Source organism: Mus pahari, chromosome 8 (genome assembly GCF_900095145.1).
Source record: "Mus pahari chromosome 8, PAHARI_EIJ_v1.1, whole genome shotgun sequence".
NCBI classification, from domain to species: Eukaryota; Metazoa; Chordata; class Mammalia; order Rodentia; family Muridae; genus Mus; species Mus pahari.
Genome location: NC_034597.1, coordinates 92146998 through 92162480, shown reverse-complemented (window position 1 = coordinate 92162480; position 15483 = coordinate 92146998). Strand labels below are relative to the sequence as shown.

General features: G+C 41.2%; 1 protein-coding gene across 2 annotated transcripts in view; it reads left to right on the top strand.

The window, feature by feature from the left end:
• Positions 1–13936, top strand: part of Ednrb (endothelin receptor type B) — a 31759-nt gene extending 17823 nt beyond the window's left edge. Inside the window, exons 2-7 of one of the 2 annotated variants that reach the window (XM_021203282.2) lie at positions 5269–5381; positions 5513–5717; positions 6988–7137; positions 7919–8052; positions 8808–8916; positions 11309–13936. In XM_021203282.2, coding sequence (XP_021058941.1) covers positions 5269–5381; positions 5513–5717; positions 6988–7137; positions 7919–8052; positions 8808–8916; positions 11309–11443 — 846 coding nt within the window. In that variant the 3' untranslated portion in view covers positions 11444–13936. The remainder of the gene's footprint in view (positions 1–5268; positions 5382–5512; positions 5718–6987; positions 7138–7918; positions 8053–8807; positions 8917–11308) is intronic. The other variant, XM_029541620.1, reaches the window with a different exon arrangement.
• Positions 13937–15483: the final 1547 nt, after the last annotated feature.

Genomic DNA, 15483 nt, shown 5'->3' with positions numbered 1-15483 from the left:
TCAAAAATTCTGAAGGATCCTCCCAATAATTGCATTTAATCCTCTTCATTTGAAGATGTTTTAATTCTTCTCCTGTCAGAATCCTATCAGTGGGCATTACAATCTACCATTATTTCTACCTCACTCGGATTCTGTTCCAAGGCTCTCTGACTGCCTGTGGTCTAGCAGGAGTGTTGTTGGATCTGACGTATAGGGTGTATCGCTCTCTCTTGTCTTCTCAAGAACCCCTGGGATCATTTAGTTGCTATAATGTTCATGGAAGGCTCAATACTAACCCAAAGGGGGTGAGAGTTAGGGCAGAACAATTGCCACAACTGTTTGAGAAACCTGTGGTGACAGAATCACTGGTAAAGTTAGAACATAAGCTATTTCTCCATCTTGGAACTGCTGCCTGCTGAGCCAAGACTGTGAATTTGCACTGAGCAGGTTCATTCTGATAAAGCAACATGGAGCCATCTACATAATCTGCTCCTTCCCATTTGCCTTCTATCTTGCAAACCATTTCCAATTCTGATTGCATGGTGATAACCGAAAGTCCTGCTTCTGAGCCATTTTTCCTCCAGAACCTGAAGGATACTGAGGCTGATGTTACTAAGGAAGATCATTCTTCCTTCTCATTGGCTCCTAAATGAAACCAGTCAGTCCAACCCATACCTGAGAGCTGCAACTCAGGACTAAACTGGAGTTGACTGAGACCTAGGGATAGACAAAACAACTGATCCCTGCAGAGGAGTAACACAAGAGTAAAGCCAGTAGTGCCTCATTGTTTCTCAAAGCAAGAGTCTCTCTGCCAAATTGACGTGAAGGTTCCTGTGTATGAAACCCAAGAAACCAAATACAAATGAGGAGAAAGAATTCTGTAGCGCTAAGTGCTGAGGTAGCTCACACAACTGGCGCAGACTGAAAGCACACTGAAGCTCAGAAGTTTGACTGCTCCAAAGGGTGTTGTGCCGAGTGCCCCCAGAGAAGAAAATCTTGAGAAATCTCCAGGACAAACAGTGCTCCTGAAGCTTCCGGTATCCCTCTGGTGTCTGACTTGGCGTGAATGTTCCAACCATCCCACCTTGAGTCACAGAAGTCATGGCTGGCTCACTGTATTTTTATGCAAAACCCAAATGATAGTCAGGTTCCTAATATGCAGTACAAGCTGAAAACATAAGTAGAAGCTCAGAGAAAGTTCATAGGGAAAGTAACAGCTAGGAAGGGTAACCACAGGACCTCAAAGGCCGCTCCAGGCAGGGTCATAGATGCGCTAAAAGCAGAGTTGCCCCTCCAGCCATGGTTATAGATGAGCTAAGAGCAGATCACAGGCATTGAACTTGGTGGCCGCACATGTTTTTACAGAGTCAAGATCTCCAAAATTCTTTTTTTTTTTTTTTTTTTTTTTTTTTTTTTTTTTATTATTATTATTTTCTTTATTTACATTTCAAATGCTATCCCGAAAGATTCCCATACCCCTCCCCCCACCTCTGTTCCCCCATCCACCCACTCCCACCACTTGGCCCCGGCCTTGCCCTGTGCTAGGTCATATGGAGTTTGGGAGACCAAGGAGCCTCTATTCCCACTGTTGGCCGATTAGGTCATCTTCTGCTACAAATGCAGCTAGAAACACAAACCCAGGGGGTACTAGTTAGTTCCTGTTGTTGTTCCACCTACAGGGTTGCAGCCCCCTTCAGGTACTTGGGTACTTTCTCTAGTACCTGCATTGGGGACCCTGTGTTCCATCCAGTAGCTGGCTGTGATCATCCATTTCGGTGTTTACCAGGCACTGGCGTAGCCTCACAAGAGGCCACAATATCAGGGACCCTTCAGCAGTATCTTGCCGGCATGAGCATGGGCATTAGTATCTAGGTTTGGTGTCTGATGATGGGATGGACTCCGAATGGGGTCCTCTCTGGATAGTCCATCCCTTCATCCCAGCTCCAAACTTTGTCGCTGTACCTATAATTTTTCATGGGAGTTATGTTCCTCATTCTAAGGAGGAATGAAGTATCCACAAATGTTCATCCTTCTTGATTTTCTTCTGTTTTCCATAATGTGTCTTGGATATTCCAGGTTTCTGGGCTAATATCCGCTTATCAGTGAGTACATATCTAGTGACTTCTTTTGTGATTGGGTTACCTCACTAAGGATGATATCCTCCAAATACATCCATTTGCCCACGAATTTCATAAATTCATTGTTTTTTATGGCTGAGTAGTACTCCATTGTGTAAATGTACCACAGTTTCTGTATCCATTCCTCTATTGAGGGACATCTGGGTTCTTTCCAGCTTCTGGCTATTATAAATAAGGCTGCTATGAACATAGTGGAGCATGTGTCCTTATTACCAGTTGGAAGATCTTTTGGGTATATGCCCAGAAGAGGTATAGCAGGATCCTCCGGTAGTACTATGTCTAATTTTCTGAGGAACCGCCAGACTGATTTCCAGAGTGGTTGAACAAGCTTGCAATCCCACCAGCAATGGAGGAGTGTTCCTATTTCTCCACAGCCTCGCCAGCATCTGTTGTCACCTGAATCTTTAATCTTGGCCATTCTGACTGGTGTGAGATGGAATCTCAGGGTTGTTTTGATTTGCATTTCCCTGATGGCTAAGGATGTTGAACATTTTTTCAGGTGTTTCTCAACCATTCGATATTCCTCAGTTGAGAGTTCTTTATTTAGCTCTGTACCCCATTTTTTAATGGGATTTTGCTGCTTGTGGACGTTGTACATCGTGGTGCGGAGCCTAGTGCGCACCACGATGTACAACGTCCACAAGCAGAAAGCTTTTGTAAGCCAAAATTCTTATCATCAGTGGATATCTGGTATCCCATTTAGCGCTATACAGTTCTGAAAACCAAACTTGTTAATTACCAATTACCTATAACATGCTTAGTTTATTTTTTTCCCAAAAATAAAAAAAAAAATTCATTAATTTCACCATGAGGGCTTGGTTATCATGGCCGCACGTGGTCCAGCCCACCACCACTTCGTACAGAAGTACAAAGTCTTTTTATTTCCCTTGACTACATTCTGAGCAACAAGTTACATTTTGAAAATCACATCACACCGTTTTCCTGTTCTCTTCCTAGCATACTCTCTGGCTGGTATGCTCACTGCTTTATCTAACTAGTGTCTTGTGTTGTCTCCTCAGAGACATCTCACTGGGAAGCTTACCAAGAAAGCCCATCCCACCAACTCCTAATACGGCTACTTCTGTTGGACATCATCTCAACTACTGATGCATTTCTATCTTCCTTGTTATATGTAAGCTCTACAGAAGCCAGTACTGTGCCTCGTACTCAGAATAGTCTCCGTGATGAACACTCAACGCACGTTGGTTGAATGAATTAACTAATTACCAGTTAATTTACTAATCTAGAAGCTCTCAGACACGTGATGGAGTCTATCTAGTCAAAACAACATAATATAATAATAACTTTTAAAACATGAATCAACTGGTGCCTTTTGTACATTGTATGATTTCATATAAAAACCCAATTTCTGACTTCTCTGTAGAAATTAGGGAATCTTCATGTTTGGGGTTCCTTGACAAATAGCATCTGATGCTTATTAGATAAAGATGAGCCCAAACCTTGCTACCTACCCCTCATTACCTTCCTGATACCAATGACTGGCTTGCACTGGCTCCCCCTTTACTGCTTGTCAGTGTGCCCAGCCCTGTAAATTTCCAAACCCCCTATATTAAATACGTATGTGGAAAGTCTCCCAACCTTGTTCCATGTATCTGTGTAATTTTTCATATCCAAATTAGAAATTAAATTGGTCTCATGTTCATTCTTCCGATCTCAGTTGTAATGAGACACAGACTGTCGTCTGTGCCACCATGCCGACCACAGAACAATCCACAGAGCTTGACACCCTCACTGGAGTCTCCGTTGCCAGTACAGGGGCAGAAATTTCCAATTGTGCTTCAGAGTAGCTCTCATTCTTGTAAGGTTATTTCTAAAGGAGTTTTTCAAACCGCATAGATTATAAATATTTCTCTTTATTTTCAAAATCTCATGAATATTAGATCCAGATGTCTACCTTAAGTGATTCATTTACCAGCGTGGCACACCCAGTGTCTAAGAAGGAAAACAGCTCCATTTAATAGCAGTCATTGAAGCCAGATAAAGAGAAATATGTGTATAAATATGGAAAGAGAACGCACTATGTCCTTTTGCTCAGTACCTATTTGTTTCAGCAGTATGAACATTCGCCAAGCATCTGCTGTGTGTCAGGCACCATTGGAAGCAACTGAGAAACTCATACTCTGTCTTACACTTCAGAGAGTCAGACAGCAAAAACTAAACAAGCCATAAAGTCACTTTTTATATGCAGTAAGATTAGTAAGAACTATAATAAAAAGGAAGAGGGGAGGGGATGGAGGAGATAGGGAGGCCTCGTCAGGGGCAGGGGGAGCAATGTGATCTAAGTAGGTGCTGTGGATCGAGGAGGTCTGAGCAAGTCCTGAGGGAGGTGAGAGAGGACATGGCCATCTGTAGTGGGAAGACTGGGGATGTGGGGGGTGGGGTAAAAAATGGCACAGACCAGATGCCCTGTAGCACACACCTACCCACCCGGTGCATCCAAGGAGCGGTGTGGCTACTCCAGCTGAGTTAGGTAAATGGACTACTGAGAGGAACAAAACTCCTGATGCTCTCCACAGAGCAGGGCCAGTCCAGTCTTCCCCACTCAAGACTATTTAACTTTTTGTTTAGTAAGCTTCTCTTTTTAACACAGTCCTCACCTGAGCTTTGCAGCTTTATGAGACTTTATACAGGTTCTGTTTTCTAAACCAATGGTCTTCAACTTTCCTAATGCTTTGACCCTTTAATTCAGTTTCTCATGTTTTAGTGAAGCCGCCCCCCCCCAACCATAAACTTACCTTTTCTTGCTAAGTCATAACTCTAATTGTGCTACTGTTATGAATCGTAATTTCAACATCTGTTATTCCTCAGTTGTTTTGGGTGATCCCTGTGAATGGGTTTTTCAGTTTGCCATACAGAGGGTCACGACCCACAGGTTGAGAATCACTGTTCTAAAGGGCCATTAAGCAACTGGGATATTGGCCTTTCTGACGAGACCCTGATTGTGCCACTGTCTGCACATAAAGAATCTCATAAACCAGCTGCACTTGTGTCACTTCCAGTGTGTTCTATATTGGACACAGGTGCTTTGTTCAAAGGACAGTTCTTCTTTCCCTCTGGCCGTTAATCACCAGCACTCAGTAGTCAGCTCAGAAAAATCTCCGTAACTGACTTTCCCATCTCCTCTATGCAGTTGCTCGCAGAGGACTGGCCGTTTGGAGCTGAGATGTGTAAGCTGGTGCCCTTCATACAGAAGGCTTCTGTGGGGATCACGGTTCTGAGTCTGTGTGCTCTAAGTATTGACAGGTAAGAGTCCGTTCTCAGGCCAAGGCGATCCTAATCCAACATATAACTGTATGTCACTTAGGAGATAAACTTTGCAATTCAATGCAACCAAGCTCCACCTGCTAGACAAATCATTCTGTTTATATCTTCAGATATCGAGCTGTTGCTTCTTGGAGTCGAATTAAAGGAATTGGGGTTCCAAAATGGACAGCAGTAGAAATTGTTTTAATTTGGGTGGTCTCTGTGGTTCTGGCTGTCCCTGAAGCCATAGGTTTTGATATGATTACGTCGGACTACAAAGGAAAGCCCCTAAGGGTCTGCATGCTTAATCCCTTTCAGAAAACAGCCTTCATGCAGGTAAGTTCACTTTGCTTGTTCTTTCTGCACTTTCCTCATAAATATTTAACTATTTCCCCTAGCTCCCCACCTTGGTAGGCTATTGATTTATTACTACCTTTGGCATAAATTAAGAGTTTGGATCCCAAGACTGTGAGGTTAACCATCACTAATGACCCAACCTGCAAGAGTCAGGATAATTACTTCTCCAAGAACACCCTGGGGATCCAGATAAATCAAGTTCCTGAAAGAATGGCTGTGACTTTATGGCTTTTGTGTCTAAAGTCCCACAGGATTGATTATCATTGTGTAATCTATACAAGACAACCCAACGTTGTCAGAGGAGCAGATGGCCTAGCGTATGTTTAGATAGAAGTTGCCTAACTGCTGTGGATTTGGAACGGCAGCCTGACCCTTCATCTCTGGTGTTAAAAGAAAATCTGTCTTTCAAAATAATATCAAATTTTGGCCACCTACTAAAGAACTTCTGATCAGAAATAGGAAAAGAATGGGGAAAAGATAGATACTAAATACAAGACTTATTTTTAAGAGGATTGGTTAGTATGAATGTGGTTGGTTGGTCTAACTAACATCAAGGATTATTTTCTATTTTACATGTAAAAGAGTATATAAACTTTATGAACTACACATTCAACTATCAGTAAAAGAACAAAGTGAGTCACCCATTCGAAGTTGTGGAGGATGTTGTCGTTTACTAGAAGGGGAGTACCACACTGGGGACATAAAATTCTTTCCAATAGAGACATATCTGGATCAATAAGGTTTTTTGAAAGGTAACAGAAGAAAAGAAGACAGGAAAAGTGTGCCTCACAAGCACTGTCCTAAAGGACCTTTCACATATACACTACTGACTTAAGTAGCTAGCCCTGAGCTCTTCATACACGTTTTTCACACTAAACACACATAATAGAAAGGGAAAATATCACCTAAACACTGTAATAGGTTTATATATTTAATACCAATAATACCTAAAATTTGAAATATTTGGTTTTTCAGTGTTATCTACACATAAGAATTTTGCTCAGCTCCCTACAGCTTATTATACCATCCCAAAGAATTGAAATAGGTTCTTCAATGTTTCTTTTATTTAAAGCAGGCTTTATTTATGTGTTCAGTAGATATGGCCCACAAAACTCTATACAGTACATATATGGAAGATGTTACAAAATCATTGTCCTTTGATGAATATTTTATTTCTGGTTGACATTTGATACATATGGTTTATTTTAAGGAGAAGATGTTAATCATAAAAATTCTTTCTTTCCCATAGTTTTACAAGACAGCCAAAGATTGGTGGCTGTTCAGTTTCTACTTCTGCTTGCCCTTAGCCATCACTGCAGTCTTTTATACCCTGATGACCTGTGAAATGCTCAGGAAGAAGAGTGGAATGCAGATTGCTTTGAATGATCACTTAAAGCAGGTAAGAGAATGGGGGAATCTAGTAGAGTGTTGCCATAATTATGGTGAGATGAAAGTCATGATGATGATGATGATGATAATGCTAAGCTAATATTAAACACTAGAACATATTTTCACTTTCTTCGTTCTGTTTCTGTAACAAAAAAAAACACATTTTATATTACTTATTTAGAGAGTATATCATCTATAAAGTTCTAAAGAGAATCATTGCCTTTTGTTGTTGTTGTTTCATTTTAAGACAGAATCTCGATTAACCCAGGCTAACCTTAAATTCACCATGTAGCCAAAAGTATCCTTGAATTCCAGATGGTCCTTTTGCTTCAGCCTCCCAAATGATGGTAGTATGGACTTGTACAACCTTATCCGGTTTCACACACACACACACACACACACACACGCATGCAATGAATGTATAATATATTTTTAGATTTATTTTATGCATATGAATGCTTTGCTGTGTGCATGTGGACCACAAGCCTGGTGCTCATATAGCTCAGAGTGGGACAGCAATAGATGATTATGAGCCACTGTGGAGGTACTCATAATTGAACCTATTTCTTTTGCAAAACAACAAGTGCTCTAAACTGCTGATCCATCTGTCCATCCCACTCCCCCAAACCATTACTTTTAAAAGATGAATCCCTAGCAATTTTAGTTCTCATTCACACTGACTATCTAACTGAAGGCTTGTTGCCCCAAGTCTTTACTTTTGTAAATAAAATGAAATATCTACTTGAGGGGAGTGTGTGCCAGTTGTCTAAGGGCCTGTGGTTCTGTTTCAGAGACGAGAAGTGGCCAAGACAGTTTTCTGCCTAGTCCTCGTGTTTGCTCTCTGTTGGCTTCCCCTTCACCTCAGCAGGATTCTGAAGCTCACCCTGTATGACCAGAGCAATCCTCACAGGTGTGAGCTTCTGAGGTAAGAAAACAAAATCCAGTGGAACCCACGTGACATGAAAGGAGACATGGCAGCTGTTTGGGGGGGGGAGATAGAGGGGGTTGGAGAAGGTGCCAAGGGAGAGAGGTAAATAAAGAACAACATGTGATGACATGTATGTGATGACATGTATGTCATAGCATGTATATTATAACATGTATGTCATATGTATGTATGAAACACAGTAATCTATGCTAACTTAGATTGAAACAAAAAAAGAGAATAGAAATAATTATGGAGTTGTCATCCAGCTGCTTCTCCATTATCAGTCCATCTGATAGGCAGAAAGAATGCTATTTTCTTATCCACAGAGGCCAATTAAGACTCCCAGTCTTCTCTTTGCCACTGCTCTAGATGGGTAAATTAGAGGGACTGGGAAAACCTTGGGAATGTAGGCACAGTCGTCAAAGTGATGAGTGACAAGATGAAAAGTGTCAGATCCGAGACATCAATGTTCACATCAGTCCTCTCTCACTTCCAAACGAGAATCTTATTTTTAAAAGAAACGCTGCATATTAGAGGTGAAGGTGGGAGAGGGCAATGGAGATGCCAAAGACAGATGGAGAAAGAGACAGGCAGGCAGAGACGCAGACAGGCACCTCTGCTGGCAAATTGATGGTTAAATCAAATCACTACATGTGGGTGATTTGGGCTTTCTTCGTAAAAACACAAAGGTGCGAGTTAAATACACACTTGGAGGGATGTAACCTTTACAGACACCGTTGGGTTTCTTGCAGCTTTTTGTTGGTTTTGGACTACATTGGTATCAACATGGCTTCTTTGAATTCCTGCATCAATCCAATCGCTCTGTATTTGGTGAGCAAAAGATTCAAAAACTGCTTTAAGGTAAGAGACTCTTCTAAACTAAAATGTTTCCTGTGATCTGGCATCAAATATAGGCTTTTAAAAAACACCAATATTGCTATCTAGAGAGAGCTGGAAAACTGCTAATTTTCCCTGCCTTGCTATATATGTGATGTTTTTAAATATCACTTTTGCACTGTAGGACATATTTGCTTATAAATCCTTGTCAGTAGTAAGCCATGTCCTGATGCTCTAGCCACTCACCAGTACTATTAGAATTACGCAGATTAATAAAGTTACATATATTGATAATCACTGTCATGTAGTCAGATAAGAATGAAACCCAGTTAGATGCAGTGTTCCTCCGATCTTGGTAGATTTTTTGTTGTTGTTGTTGTTCCACTACACTTTGTGTTATAAGTAAGTTCATCTCTTGTTCTCATGAATGGTGGGAATAGTCAGGGACTAGGAGATAGCTCAGTGGGAAAAGGTGCTTGCTCTGCAGGTTGGTCTAAGTTCTGGTGTCCAGAACTCATGAGAAAAGTGGGGTATGCTGGGCTGGGTGAGGGGAAGCAGAGGTCTCTGTGCTTTCAAGGTCTACCTCAAAACACTAAAGAAAGATGGGGAGAAGGGCGATATCAGGTATGGCTGCCCACATGCCTATAATTCTAGTGATAGGATTACTGGGGATTGGTAGACACTAGCTTAGCTCCAGGTTCAGTAAGAGACCCTGTCTTAGGGAAATAAAGTGGAGTGGGATAGATGAGGACACTCAATGGCCTCCTTCTGTGCGTCTCACACATCTCCCCCCCCACACACACACACATAGCAAGTATAAAAAATTAAGATCATTTCTACTCCATCCTTCCTACATGTAGGGGCAATATGCTACTCTATGTAGAATATAAGTCTACCTTCTTAGCTCAGATGCTGGCAATATGACACCCATTCGTCCACTCAGCCATTCTCTCAATAATGCAACACCAAGTAAAATATGCCTCCCCTCACAAGAGAATGGACACTGCCCCCGGTATTTCATTATCTGAAAACCAAAATTCATTTCATTGTAAACACTAAGATAGTTGAAAACGTCCTTGCCCATTCATAACTCAGACATTAGTGATGAAAGAGAACTTTTATCCAAACCAACTCCTTTCTTTACAGAACAGAAACCCTGCTATTTCCCTGAGCATAGAGTTTATCATAACACAAACAGAAAACCTATTTGCTTAGATCCATAGACTATCATAAAACAAACGGACTGAACAGTTTTAAAAATTTAAAAACTCCAGTGAAAAGAGGAAAACTAAAACCAAGGTACTTTCATCCTTTATAAAGTCATAGCACAGCAATATGGAAAACGCATGCAAGAGTAATGTGTAGCTTTACAATAGCTAGGCAGTATTAAACTCATTGACATGGGAAGAAATGTATGTCAGGGTCAAGTGAGGAAAAGCAGGTTATGAGGCACAGACACTAGTTACCTAAGTCTAAACACAGACTCGTGTGCAATTGTAGTATTTGTGTTCTCGAGGGAAAATGTTTGACTTTCACAGTTGTGACACATTAAGAATTGATTTCCAAGTAAATAAGACAAAGTGACAAAAGTTAAGGTGGCTTTCGGGACTAAAGAGGTGACTCAGCGGCAAAGAGCGCTTGGTAAGCAAGCTTGTGGACATGAGTTCAAACCCAAGCTCCCCTGTAAAAAGCCAGGCTTGCCTGCCTATGCCTGTAACCCTAGCTTTACAGGGCAGAGACGGAGAGATCCTAAAGATACCTGATCCGTCAGCTAGGCAGAGTGAGCTTCGGGTGCAGGGAGAGATCTTGTCTCGAGAGAATAAGGGAGAAAGCAATAGAAGGAAACAGCAGACATCCTCCTCTGGCTTCTTGTGCGGTGTGCATGCACACACACACACACACACACACACACACTAAAAACAATTAGTGACTGTTTCTTAAGTAATGTTAATTCCATATGTTTTTTTCCTTTGTACTTCATAGTTGCAAAAAATTAGCACATGACACCAATGTGATTGTCTTTTCAATTTCTAAAATTTTATTTATTACTATTGTGTGAATGCAAGGTGTATATGCATCACATGTTGCATAAGTGCTACAATGTGTGTGTGCATGTGTGTATCAGAATGTGTGCACGAACACACACATGTGTATGTGTGTGTGCACATGTGTGTGCACATAGACAACTTTCAGATGTCTGTTCTCTTTCCACCATGTGTTCTAGTGCTCAAACATGTCACCAGGCCATCTTGCTGGCCTTAACTGCATCTCTTTTTTAAGGGGATAAAGGGGTAATGGAAAGAGAGGGAGCCGGAACCCCACATTTGCAAGGACAGTCAGAGCCCCCAGCACAAGAAGAGCAGAGCAGTGGCCGTGTGCCTGAGTACGCATGTAATGGTCGTTTTGTTTCATACAGTCATGTTTGTGCTGCTGGTGCCAAACGTTTGAGGAAAAGCAGTCCTTGGAGGAGAAGCAGTCTTGCTTGAAGTTCAAAGCCAACGATCACGGATATGACAACTTCCGGTCCAGCAATAAATACAGCTCATCTTGAAGGCAAGAACACTCGCCAAATCTCGCTGTCCTCACTGTGGACAGATTACCATTAAAACACAATGAAACCTTTGCCAAATCAAAATGGAAAAAACCATGCTAGCAGAAAGGTGTGCGCGTGTGTGAGAGGGATTATTTTTAACTGTTCTAACGCTCAACACCTGATATTTCATGGGCTGTTTACAACCTAAGAAAGCCGTGGGGAGGAATGAAGCCTTCCTCCATGGGGAAGCACTTAAATTCTTAGTCAGCACTTCAGCAGAGCTCTTAAGAGTGCATTCATATGCCACTTACATTTGAAAAACGAGAACTTTACTCAGAAGTTCTGTTCAGGAGTTTATTATCCAATCCTATGAATCTGGGTTCAAGAAAGCATGACACTGCAAAACAATTCTTAAAATGAAGTTTCAATTGCTCAATTTGAAACTTAAAAAAAAAAAACTAATTAAATTTTTATACATAGTATTATACCCACTAATCCGATTGTAACTATATGCAAAATGAGAAAGCAATATGGTTGGTATACTTTTTTGGTCATTACAAACATTGAAATGATCAGAATGCAGGGGATGAAAAGACAGAGCCTGTGAATGCCACAGAGAAAACATGGGAAACTGTGAGCTGCTACGCCTGAGACTTCTGAACTTCCCTCACACATACTCTGCAGAAAGACACAAAACAGAACACTACCTATGATTTCTTCAAAGTTCTTTCAAATATCCTTTCATGATTGAAGTTTAAATTCCACTGATCAACTTCATCATCTGTAAATACTTAGCTATTAGCTTTAAGCACTACGCGTAGAGGACTTAACAAAGGGCAGGTCCCAGCGTTAATCGCTTTCTGACAAAGAGATGCCAGTAACCCGATTATAGACAGAATGTGAATTGCCCGGTGCAGTATCCACATGGCAAAGAAGCAGGGAGCATCCTTTCAGTCATGCTGTCGAGAAAATGGTCCACAGCACAATATGATAGCGAAAATAACACCGTTTAACGCCATAGAAAGTAGTCACTTTAACTAGCTCTCTCGGAGGCAGACTACCAACTTTTTAGGTTATTTCTGAAAATAGCCAATAGAAAGACGTTCTGGACTTGGTGCTTTTTCTAAAACATAGAAGCCAAACTTCTTCTGGGTCTGCAAGATCCTCCTGTATGCGCATTCTTGTCTAGTTTTTTTTTTTTTTTTTAAATCTCCTTCAACAACGTGCCTTAGGTTCGCTCCGGATGAGCGGTGTGTGAAAGAATGCCCAAGAGAAAACTGAAAAGAGAGGAAATGAGGTGGGGCAGAGGAAGCCCGTGGGGAAACATTCCCATTCTTAGCCCTGTGTTCGTCACTGCCACGTCATATCGGTGTGAAAGGTCCTGGTTCGGCTCCAGCAAAACACAACGCAGCATTCTCAGCGTGACTCGGGAACAAATCAAGCCAGAAAGCTTTAACCTTGTCTTAAAATATAACAGATTTTCCTTCCTTCTTTTTTCTCTTTTCTTTTCTTTTCTCTTTTCTTTTTTTTTTTTTCTTTTCTCTTCTTTTCTTATCCCAGGCCACATGTTGAAAATGAGCTAAGAATGCAGTTTTCTACCAAAATCCATTGTGACGATACAATAAACCCAAATGGGATAATGAGGTCAAAAACAAAGAACAATACTGAATCCACATGACACATGACTCTGTTTAGGAGTCACCCACTTGTGTACAGGTTCTTGTGTACAGGTTGCTTTTTAATCATAAAGGACACCCCAGATCTTCAATATTAAGTTAGTTATTGGGTCCCTAGTAGTTTCACAGCATGAATATATTTTTAATTCTTAAGTTTTAGATTGGTTTTGTTGTTGTGTTGTAAATTCTTGAGTCTTAACATCTTTGTTTAACCCAGATGTTCCTTCCCTCTTCATGGGCAATAATCATCCTGCCAAATTATGAAATGGCATAAGAATACTATTCACACAATATATACAATAAAACTATATTCAATGGCTTTTTTATTCAAAATTTTAGCACACAGACCAAGGGTGATAAGAAACAAACATGATTCCCTTGCATAATTAAAGCCAAGATAAGAGAAGGTACCATCTAATTTAAAGCATATTTTCTAACATTTAAGTAGCCTAATATAGCAATGCATAAAAATAGTGTTAACAAGGATGTTAGAGGTCAAACAATTTGTAAGTGACTTCAGCCTATTTTCTCCCAAACTATCCACTGCTATTGTTGGTCTGTGTTCAAACATTTTTCAGTATTGATAATGTGCAACAGCCAAAAGAGCACTGTTTTCTTCCAAACGCCAATGTGTTGTGTCTAACATGCACTTGTAATAAAGCCGTGTAAAATAACTGTGTTTTGTTTTGCTCTGGTCACTTAAAGTGGCAGCTTGTGTCATTGCTAACGTCTTGTTGTGTAAGCAAAACCAATAAAGGTTCCAATGGTTTAAAAGAGCAACTTATCTTTCACTACTCCTTCATAAATCCTAAGCCAATCATTAAAGGGAATAGGGATGCTGTAACTGTGCCTGCTCCTTGCTGGCAGGTCCAGGAGAGAGGAGAGAGGTCCTGGTCCCACCCACCAGGGTCTCTGGGGCTGAGCAGGATGGTGCTTGTCCACAGCCCAGAAGAAACACACCGAGCTGGGAGTCTTGTCGAAGCAGGAACTCAACTTTACAGCATCAGCCACTCTTCAATAAGTTCGGAACATAGGGAGGGGGATTTTTGGTGGGGTAAGATGACATAGGAGATGGGGAAGGGTGACAGGATATGGAGTGACTAACAATGGCAAAGCTCTACATCAGCAATGGGGCAAAGGCGGGGCCAAACAGGTCTTGCTGAATCAGTCTGATACAGGAGTGACTGAGGCAAGTCACAAAATTAGAACCAGATTTAGGCTCTCCCACAAGGCCGCAGAAACTCAAGCCAGGATGGGGCTTACCCTCAAGGCCCAAACAAGGACCAAAATGGGGCCCAACAGTTAATGGACATCATTTATGTTAAACACATAATTATCAAGGAATGAAAGTGAAGTTAAATGACACTATGGTGATCTTGCTATGTCTCGTTACACGTATGTAACCATCACTTATGGTTGATCATTTTCTGGTCACACATATGTGGCCATCCCTCACAGCTGATCATGTTCTCATCATACATATGTAGCCGTCTTTCATAGTTAATTGATCATTTTCTGATCACATATATGTGGACATCCCTCACAGTTGATCATGTTCTCATCATATATATGTAACCATCCTTCACAGTTGATTGATCATTTTCTGGTCACACATATTTAGCCATCCCTCACGGCTAAACATTTTCTGGTCACCACCAGGCATCTTTACCTTGCCTTATCTGCATAGCCCCTTCAATCCTTATTATGCTACATTAAAGATGACCCTTGGGGACTACTCATTGCACATCATATGCAGCCTTCTAGTGTTACTATGTGCATGGTAGAATGGACTTGCCTTAGGGTGAGTACCCCAATCAGAAACCCTGATGTCTGAAATACTCCAAGACCCCAAACATTTTGAACACAGAAAACACCATATTTGATCTGCTGCTTTATAACACATTGCAAGTAAAACTAAAAATATTAAATAAAATGATGTTCGGGCTGTGTGTACATGCTGTACATAAAACACGAGCAGACCTCCTGCTTGTACCTGGGTCCCCTCCCCACCCTCTCATTTGCATATGCAAATATTCCAAAGCCCAAACAAGTGTTCTGAGAAAAGGGTCAGGAAAAGGGGAATTACAAATGCGAGATGAGTAGACATGTGAAATCTGGAGAGGCTACAAGGATTTAAAGAGAGGAATAACCCAAGTCAGGGAAGTCAAGGCTGAGGGAAGCCTGAGGTGTGGCTGAGACGATGCCCCATGAAGAGAACAGACATGCGGCCTTTACAGCTGGAGGTTGAGCAATGCACCTGAGCAGTTAGGGTGCATAACACATGTATGGTGCTGATATCAGTGTAACTGCAACTAGATTTTTCTTATCTAGTCACATATATACCTATATCATAGATGAAGTCACATTAGCAATGAAGAAGGA